Consider the following 9299-nt stretch of genomic DNA (forward strand, 5'->3'; position numbering starts at 1 on the left):
AAATAGCAGTATTTAAAAATATTTGAGAAGCAGAACTTGACCCTGCTAAGAACTGAAGATAATTGTCAGATATTTTAAATTGCTAAGAAGTAAAACTGTTAACACTTTGTGTTCTCACTAATTATATTCTGCATATCTATATTCCCCTGACAACTTCTGATGCATCCAGTATCACTCTACCTAATAGCTGAGGGCTGTTAAGTGACAGTGCAAAGCAAAAATAGCTTATTCCTCTGAAGAGCTCTGTTTGCCATTGCTTGTGGAGAAGTGTGTGGTGGGATCCCTGGAAGCTGCTATGTTTTAATGCTGCAGAGTTAGAAAAGATTTTACTGTAGTGCCCTGTAAATCCAAGCTGGATGGATCAATGATACACACAGACTTGAAACTTGGGTTTAGATCTATGTAAGTCTCTTGTAATCTTGTTTGATGGGAATGTTTGTGTCTCTCAACCTGACGTGCTGTTTATCAGTTGTAGAGGACTGAAGTACAATGGAGACTGAAGCATCATCACTCTCCAAGAAAAGCGCAGGGTATTCTTCTGGGCAGGTTCCTTCAGCATTAATTTCTATTAGAGATCAGGTTGCTTGAAACACAAAATTCACCTTGCCCTTTGCCACTGAGTAGCTGGTGTGATACTGCTCTGCTGCGTCCAGCCCAGAGCAGCTCTTTATCATCAGTCAGGGAGAACAAATGTGTGCAGCAGAGCAGGGAGGACCTGAACTGAGCAAACCACTGGGTGACGCAGGGATTGTAACCAGAGAGAGGAGGTGTGGGCATGCTGTTGCTCTGTTGGGTCATCAACCTGACCCAATGGCACAACACTGAGCCAACACCTCTGATAAGCCAATTTGGTCTCAATGATCTTGTAGCAGCCTTAAGGGTATTTGTGGGGAGGAGAGCGTAGTCCAGTTCAAGTGAGGAAACGTACACTTCAGATTCTGCTAACATCTCCTGGGTCTTAGTGATGATTTACATTAGCATGTAGTCACCTGTGAAATGAAGTATCAAAAGCAGCTGCAGGTGGTTTTCTAATGCCAAGGGTGGCAAATACTTGTCTGAAATTCTTCTCAATATGCCTGACAGCTCAGGTTATCTATGGAAGCTTTTATTAAGGAAAAAAATAAATTCCCTGTGTTGTCGCTGCCCCACACTTGAAGACATTGCTGTTTACAGGAGGAAAGCATGCATCGCTTTAGCATTTGTGACTTAGCAAGACCAATAATGGTGTCTTCAGTTGGAAGAAAGATGACTTTATGTGCAACAGAACAGCAACATATTTGTTAAAACCTTGCAGGTTTGGTTAATTTATTGCACCAAGAGGCAGCTTGGTTCTTCTCAGTGCCTTTCATTTCTTGCACGACGCTGTGGGACAGCACTGACCGTGCTCGCTAATGAGACATGGCCTTGTTGTACAGCACCCCTGAGGCCAGGAGGAGCATAATGAACACTAGATGGACCCCAGTCCCTCTGGAGGCTCCAGGAATCGCTGGGCCATTGCTCTTTTGCTGGAAGCTGTTGACAGGATCAGATGTACATGGAGCTGGTTTTCAACTGTTTGTCCCAGGCCATATGCTTAATCCTTCCAGTGGTATTTATAAAGATAACTAGTTCGTTACTGGCTTCTGTTCAGTTTAAACCCATTCTGAGAAGGGCTGTGGGGTGTTTGCCAGGGACTCTGTGAGCGCTTGGAGATTTGCCTGCTTGTGCTGGTGACAAAAACGTTGTCTGGCTACCTCCTTTGCTCTCGTTATCCCTGCAGTGCCAGCAGAGGCAGGAGCAGGGGCTGGATTTTAGCTCTGTTCGGCTTTGCCAGTAGAACCCCTGTGTATGTGACCTGTATGTGTGGAAGCTCCACAGCAAAGGCAAGTCGCTGATGTGCAGCCATGAGGAAACTCCTCTTCTCTGAGGAGGCTGCACACTGAGCAGCCAGCCCAGATCCAGCGTCAGATCCCAAAGCAAGCCTGTGGATATTCTGGTGGTTAGAAAAACTGTGATGGGGAAATCACTGGAGATACACACTGGCCATATCTTCTCTTCTCCTTGTACTTACTGAGGAGGGAAAGTTTACTTAGTGCTGTCTTCGTTTCCAGAAAAGCATTTTTGAAAGGCATATCTGTGATTCTGAAAGTTGATGATAAAAGGAACAGAGTTGCTGAATAATTTGAGCTTATACAAAATGTATGTGGCAATGCACGTATTGACTTATTTCAGTGAATATGAAAATTTATTGTCCCTTGAACTAAATATTGACACAGACAAAGCAGTATCAATATTTATCTCTCAGGTTAATACATTTTTATATTCACCTCAACATACATCAATATGAGCTTATTATTATTATAATGTTTGTCCTTCAGCAGAAGAAACTTGCATGTGGTTGAGAGGGAAAAGGGAGGTTTATATTAGTATTCTTTTCCCGTTCTAAACTTCATCAGATGCTTTATCCTGCACATGGAGCACACTGCAGCTCTCATTCAAGCAAAACCCTTATTGATGGCTGTGACACTCTATGCACTGAATACAGGATTGAGCGACTGATTTTTGGGAAATGTGAAGTTAACTGTCACTAGTGGAAGGGGCGGCAAAACCACCACTTCTGTTTTATAGACTAGTTGCTCGGTGGTGCTGCCTGTAGTAACTCTGTAACCAAGAGCTACTCACAGCTCACAGAAATGAGGCGTAGTGCAGTGCAGGGCACAAATTGACAAGACTTTGATTCTGAGATCTGGCTGTGAATCGCTGCCTACAATGCTGTAAATGTTGAGCAAGGAGACACCTCCAGATCTGTTAGGGACCTTGGGGTAAGCTTATCTCATGCCTGTGTTACATGTGGCCTTCTGAGTCTGCACACTAGTGGGAACTTTATTTATGGGCACGCTAATACTGTAGAGAACACCGTGGCCTATTTGGGCCTCCTGCAGTTGTTCCAAGAAGCAAGTGTGTGTGGGGAAGAGTGTGGCCACTGCACTGTCCCTGAACAGTTGTAATTCTGATCTGTCCCTGTGCCCTTTTATCCTGAGTCTAGATCTTAGAGATGATGACAGAGGTTTCCTAGCTAGATGATGAGGGCAGGCTGCACAAAAAGGCATGACAGCACTGAATGTCACAAGACTTGCCTGGGAGCTAGAAAGGCCTTTTAGCACATGACTTCTGCTATAGGGACCCATTTATGTGGAGATACCAGCTCTGGCAGTTACACAGAAGCACTGTAGGTTCCACAGAGGCACTGAAGAAATGCTGCTGTTCCTCTCTGGAGCTTGCTGAAGGGGTAGGCAATAACGAGGCTGGGAGCAGTAGTAAAAGGTGTGTTCCTCTCTCCCACCCTGCACACCCCTCTGCTCCTCAACAGCTAGTTGCTGTTGTCAGAGACAGAGGGATCTGTCACGTGGAGCTGGATAGCAGCTGAACACCAGATATTCACCAGAAGCTGTTAAAAGCTGAAAGTTTGGCTCTGAAATTCTACCCAGCTGCTGGCAGACCAGAGAAACTTCTCCAAACTCTCAGCTGCCACAAGAAGCACTGGTAGGAAATCCCTGAGGCCAGAAAGCAGAGGACAGTCCTCTCCTTGAGATGCTCCAGCGCTCCTCAGTCTTACCCCCCTGAGGAAGCACAGCCTGCAGTGCTCCTGCGGCCGCCAGCGGTGCCGAGCCAACAGCCATTCGGCCGCATTCCGGCGAGTTTCTTTGCTGCATTTACAAGTCAGACTCGCAGCAATGAAAGTAACAGCTGTTTGTAAACTGACATTTAAAAGACAATCGTCAGTAGACAATAAGCATATGGTAAGTGACTTTGCCCATGCAGGCAACTGCAGCAGTGGAGGCACGCAGCAGCTGCAGATGCTGGAAGACAGCACTGCATTGATCTGCAGTTGGGAAGGTCATCTCTGTGATCCAAGACTGCGTTCCCTGGCTTGACATTTTTCTTTAAAGCTAGAAAGACAATAAACTAAGGACTTATGGCTCTATTTAAAAAGCAAGATTTTTTAGTCCGGGTTAAAGTAATAAACATAGCACAAATACATGCTAAAACCCCACCTCCTCAAAGTACCCTTCTTAATTAGTACTGGGATATTTGCTTTTTTTCTTCTCCTGAATTAGTGGTGACATATTATGACCATCAAAAACCTAATTAGTGAAGGTCGATTTGCTTGTGTTTGCAAAGCCACTGGTAGCAGAATCAAATAGGGACTAAGTGCTTCTTCATGATTAGTACTGCTGTTTGATAGTAAACTTAATAATGAGGGATGGTCTCAGTTTTCCTCTTTTGGAAATACCTCTGCTTCATGGTTGGAAGATTTGGTGACTAAGGCATAGGACAATAATGTCACATTATACCTTTGAGTATAGTTGGGCCAAATATGCAAACGTGAAGTGAGCACTAAAAAAAGTCTCCCTCTGAACCAACTGCATCGCTGCCTGCACTTGACTCATAACTCAGTAACCATATGCTTATATTCCACTGATAATTGCCATTTAAATGTCAGTTTACAAGCAGATGTTGAGAACCTGCCTTTGTGCCATTAATTAAATCACAGAAAAACGAAGTTTGAGGTGTGACCCTGGTTGGGCTAAATACAGTGAGCCGAGTCCCACAGACTGTGACGCACCAGGGTGCTCAGGGTTAAGTGACACGGGCAAAGGAGCATGTACATGAGGTCACTGCAGCAGCCTCGGTTAATGGGCTATGGCAGCCAAATAAAGTGTGTTGTTGGCATTTCCTAGTGGCAGTTATAATTTTGTAGACAAGTCCAAGTTTTGTGGATGGCTGGCAGTGATCAGGATTGAGGGGAAATGTTGGACTATGAAGGGAGACAGATTTAAGTGTTTAAGTGCAGAAAAAAAGACAAAAATTTATTAAATAAAACTAGCAAAATCTGGAAGGGTGGAGAAGGAAGCCCTCCCTACTCTACCAGACATTTGCATGTATTTAAAATCCTTCCCAATAAAGTTCATAATGAATTTAATTCAGTCCCCTATGGCCCAGAGGAATGTTATGAGTAATAAAAAAGTATTGCTAAGGGACAGATGACTGCCAAAGTCCTATTCTGTGCCAGCAATGCATATTTATATTATTAGCACTTAAACACTAGGTTTATTTTACTACATAAATGATCCTTTTTCACATATTAAGAATTAATACTGCAAGATCCACTTTTGGGAAGTTACAATAACCATTAACAAATTGTTAAATTTGTATGCTTTATTTCTAAAGAGGTTTGGGGTGGGGTTTTCTTTCAGATTTAAACAGTAGTTGAATGTGGTAATTCCTAATTTGGGTAAACTGTTTTTTGGCTGGTTTATGGCTTAGCTTTTTAAAATGGTTTTAGTCAAGGATCTTTTAATGTCTTTTTTTGTGTGTGTTACCTTGAAATTTCTACATCAATGTTAAATGAATTGTAAGCTGAAACACTTAGTTAAAGGTTGAGATGTATTCACTTACACACAGTCAACTAGATAACACAAGGGCTCCTGGCTTCCACTGGCATGGTCTAATGCACTTTTGATGATGAAAGTGAGTGATTCAAACGTGTGCTGGAAATTTCAAGCACCACTGATGGAGGTCACTGGACCACAACATTACTTTGTTTATAAACATCGTTATTCCATGGAAGATAAATCTCTGCTCTCATCTAGCGTGTCATTTCAGTGCAGTAGTCAGGAAAATGGAAAAAAAAAACCCAAACCAGCGCTACTAATTTTTTTCATTTTAATAAGAAGGAGCGGAAGGGAAGGTTGGATATGAGATGAAATGTGAAGGAGTCCAATTCCTTGCAGGCAGCAAGCTGAAGGGAAAAAATGCATCAGTATTGGTGTAAGATGCAGTTTGGTTTGCATTCAAGCTGATTGATACGACATTGTTTAAGCACCTTCTGCATATCACAGTACAACACAAACTTCTAGAGCCTGTGTGCAAGTTTAAATTGATGACAGCAGTGATTCAGTCAAGATATTTTAATATGCTAAGGTCTGAACATAAAGCTTTTTGTCTGATGCACTTCAGTTTACTTCATACCTTCAGTGTGAACAGTTGAAAAAAATATTATGAATTTGTCAGCGTGTTTATTTACATGGTGCATCTCCTTTGAATCAACAAGCATTTTTTTCAAGTATAAAAATGAACAATGACGCATCCCTGGAAAGCAACAAAGTTTTACAACTGTCTCCTCCCATCCCCCAAAAGACTAACTCACCGCACTGTGCAAGGGCACAAGCAGCTCATTTTTCACTTGCTGTACACACAACGAAATATTCAGTTCCTCAGAACAAAAGTGTCTGAAGAATATAAGGGGGAATCTTAAGCATTTGGCAGTTTGAACTAAAAAAGAAAGGTCAACAGTAAAGAACTCAGAAACAAGCAAAAAGTCAGACATCTCAGCGCACTGCATTTCAGCATTAAAACTGAATGCACACGTTAGCTCAGTTTTTCACAGCACCATTCATAATTTAGGAAACTATTAATCAGCATGATGAAGTATCCTGTTCCTAACTAAGAACAAAAAAATTACACTATAGAACTTAAGTTTCTTTTTCCTTGAAAAAAATCGTCTGGTAAAATTTGACAAGAATTCTGCTGACCTGGGTTTGTGGGCTTTGCATTTAAGTCGCACAGGAGACAAAGCCACAGCGGAGCAGTAGCATCCTTTCGCTGCCTTTTCGTAAGACCTGTCACAAGTCACTGCTCAGGGCTTCTTATTTTCTGCTGGTCCGTGCCAGGCCTGCTATCCCTGTATTTGTTATGCTGACAGCAGAGGAAAAAGCACTGAAGGCTAGAAAATTTGCAGGGCTACTACAAAATTCAGATCAGCTTTTGACAGAGACAAAACAGGTACTGAAAAACGAGGCAAGAAGGCAGGGGAAGAGTAGGGCAGCCAAGGAAAGGGGCATGGGATTGTGTAGGAATGGGAATCAGAATAAAGAGACTGTGGCTAAGGAGAGTTATGGTTGTTAAAGAACAGAAAATGGCAAAGGTAAATGCATTTATTGCTTGCAGGCTAAGAACAGCCTTCCAGGGCTCTTAATCTAGTGCTGTAAGTTTAAGATACACTACAACCCCCCTCCAAAATTACTGTGACATTAAGTCATTACAGAAGCGAGTGATCAAAAAGACAACTTTTATTTGGTAGCTCATTCAGTGAGATCATAAAATTTTGAAAGTAATTATAGCTTTCATTAACAAAATTAATTCATTAAAAAAAAAAAAAGACAGTTCATACCTTCTGTTTGCTTGGGGGTGGTAGTGGAAAGAACATGGACATACCCTGTTTAAGCCCTGGCAGTTTCAAAGCTATGAAAAAAATCTTTCTTCTCTTTTCTGCCTCCCATCCCCGTTACATTCATGTCTTCCCACTAGTGAAGGATCATTTTCCTGGCTTGAAAAATCAGTGTGCACTATATCAGAATTGTGTTCCTACAGTGATCTGTTCAATGGGGGCACTCCTAGTCTAGACGGGTAAGAATTAAAAAGCTTCTGTGCTTCCGTGGAGAAAGGAGGCGAGACGTTGGAGATTAACAATATAACAGAAGTCTACGGGGAGGGAAAACTCTGCTCCATCAGGATGCTCGCTACTGTTTTGTGCCTCTGCAGCAGGGAAGCCAGCCTGCAACTTCTACTCCCTCAAAGTGTTCATATAAGGCACATTTCCTGCAAAGAGAAGAACAAAGTGGGAACAGTGAACCGGTGGCTGTATTGTGTTGCAGACACAATGCTTGGTGGGGGGGGGAGCACTGAGAGGAATTGTTTTGTGTACCTGGTATTTCATGCAAGACGCCAGGATTTCCATCCAGTGCTTACATGCTCCAGAAGCCGTGGGATGCCAACGAGGACTCAGTGTCCTTCCCCTGCTCTGGCTCCTGCGCAGGAACAGGGACTGCTCCCGTTCACCCGTACGTTTCTTCAGGGCTGCATCACTGCTGCAACCCTAGTGAACGCCCGCCCACAGAGGCAGAGTTTTCAGACATCCGACACTTAAGTCACCCCCTTTTTAATGCCATTAGTGATGCAGCAACATGTATTTATATTTACATATAAATACAAAATGGTCAGATACCACATTTTTAAGCATAATTTATAATCTGAAACTGCTTACACTTTCATGACTAGGCTTGGGTTTTTCTCATTTACATTCATAATTTAATTCCACTGGAATTTGAGTTTTAAGAAAGCCCAACATATCTTAATTACCATAAAAAGATCATACATATTTTACTTAAAAATATCTTCTGTAAGAGGAAATTTACCAAAAATAACACGAAATATATTATTATGCATACATTTTCTTTTTTGTAAAGTACAAACAAGAATCTGATCTCTTCTGGGTATTGCCTGATCTAATATGGCTATAGGTTCTATTTATTTTGTTTGTTTTTCAAAGTAAAGGGAAAGACATAAGAAATGTAAGAACACAAACCAAAATAAAAACGCATTCTTTCCAAAGATACAGATATCAGTGAAAGAACACTTTGAGAACTAATAAATTACAATAGGTACAAAGAAACACTATCCAAGCACTATGCAGTCTTTTGTCAGAGCATGTGCTGCAATGACCTTGTACAGTTATTAAAAACAACAAACAAAAAATGCTACTGGCAGAAAAAGCTGTCAAGCAAAACATTGAAATATTGGTACTATTTCCTAACAAGTAAGTGCAGAACTGATACTAAGTACTTCATGTTTTTTTTCCCCCATGTATGCACACCTCTTTCTCCGTCTTTCTGTTGGCAGGACTGATTGTTGCAACTCTGGCAATATGCTGGATGCCAAACCAGGTTAGGAGGATCATGGCTGCTGCTAAACCAAAGCAGGACTGGACTGTCCCCTACTTCAACGCATACATCACTCTTCTTCCCATTGCCGACATCTTCTTCTACCTCAGCTCGGTGGTGAACCCCCTCCTGTACAACATCTCTTCTCAGCAGTTCCGCAGCGTGTTTCTGCAGGTCCTCCGCTGCCGCCTGACAATCCAACATGCCAACAAGGAGAAGTTTCTCAGAGCCAACCTGAGCTCGAGAGCAAGGAGCAGCCGGTCTCTACGCCCACTGCTCTTCAGCTCTAGGCGCCGTTCTTCTATACGGGGCAATAACAAAGTTTTCTTGAGCACTTTTCAGAATGAGACCCAGCCCAACTGCCGTCTCCAGAAACCAGGTCTTGAACCACCAGAGCCCGGCTTGGAAGTAGTGCCACTAGAGACTAGCTCAGAGCCCACTCCAGATGCACAAAACGGCCGTTGTGAACATCAAGTATGACTTTGTAAGGCAAGGTTAATGATTAGCAATGAACTTAAAAACATAGGAATTAAACTG

General features: G+C 42.4%; 1 protein-coding gene and 1 long non-coding RNA gene across 2 annotated transcripts in view; one reads left to right on the top strand and one right to left on the bottom strand.

Moving 5' to 3' along the window:
- Positions 1 to 9270, top strand: part of GPR39 (G protein-coupled receptor 39) — an 82316-nt gene extending 73046 nt beyond the window's left edge. The window contains exon 2 of the mRNA XM_026852933.1: positions 8722 to 9270. Within this exon, the coding sequence (XP_026708734.1) occupies positions 8722 to 9242 (521 nt within the window). The 3' untranslated portion in view covers positions 9243 to 9270. The remainder of the gene's footprint in view (positions 1 to 8721) is intronic.
- Positions 7194 to 8730, bottom strand: LOC113482365. Its single transcript, XR_003398835.1, has 2 exons — positions 7748 to 8730; positions 7194 to 7641 (listed from the first exon to the last, which is right to left on the bottom strand). It is a non-coding gene; the product is annotated as an uncharacterized LOC113482365 (long non-coding RNA).
- Positions 9271 to 9299: the final 29 nt, after the last annotated feature.

Source organism: Athene cunicularia (genome assembly GCF_003259725.1).
Source record: "Athene cunicularia isolate RWA chromosome 7 unlocalized genomic scaffold, athCun1 chr7_part1, whole genome shotgun sequence".
Lineage (NCBI taxonomy): Eukaryota > Metazoa > Chordata > Aves > Strigiformes > Strigidae > Athene > Athene cunicularia.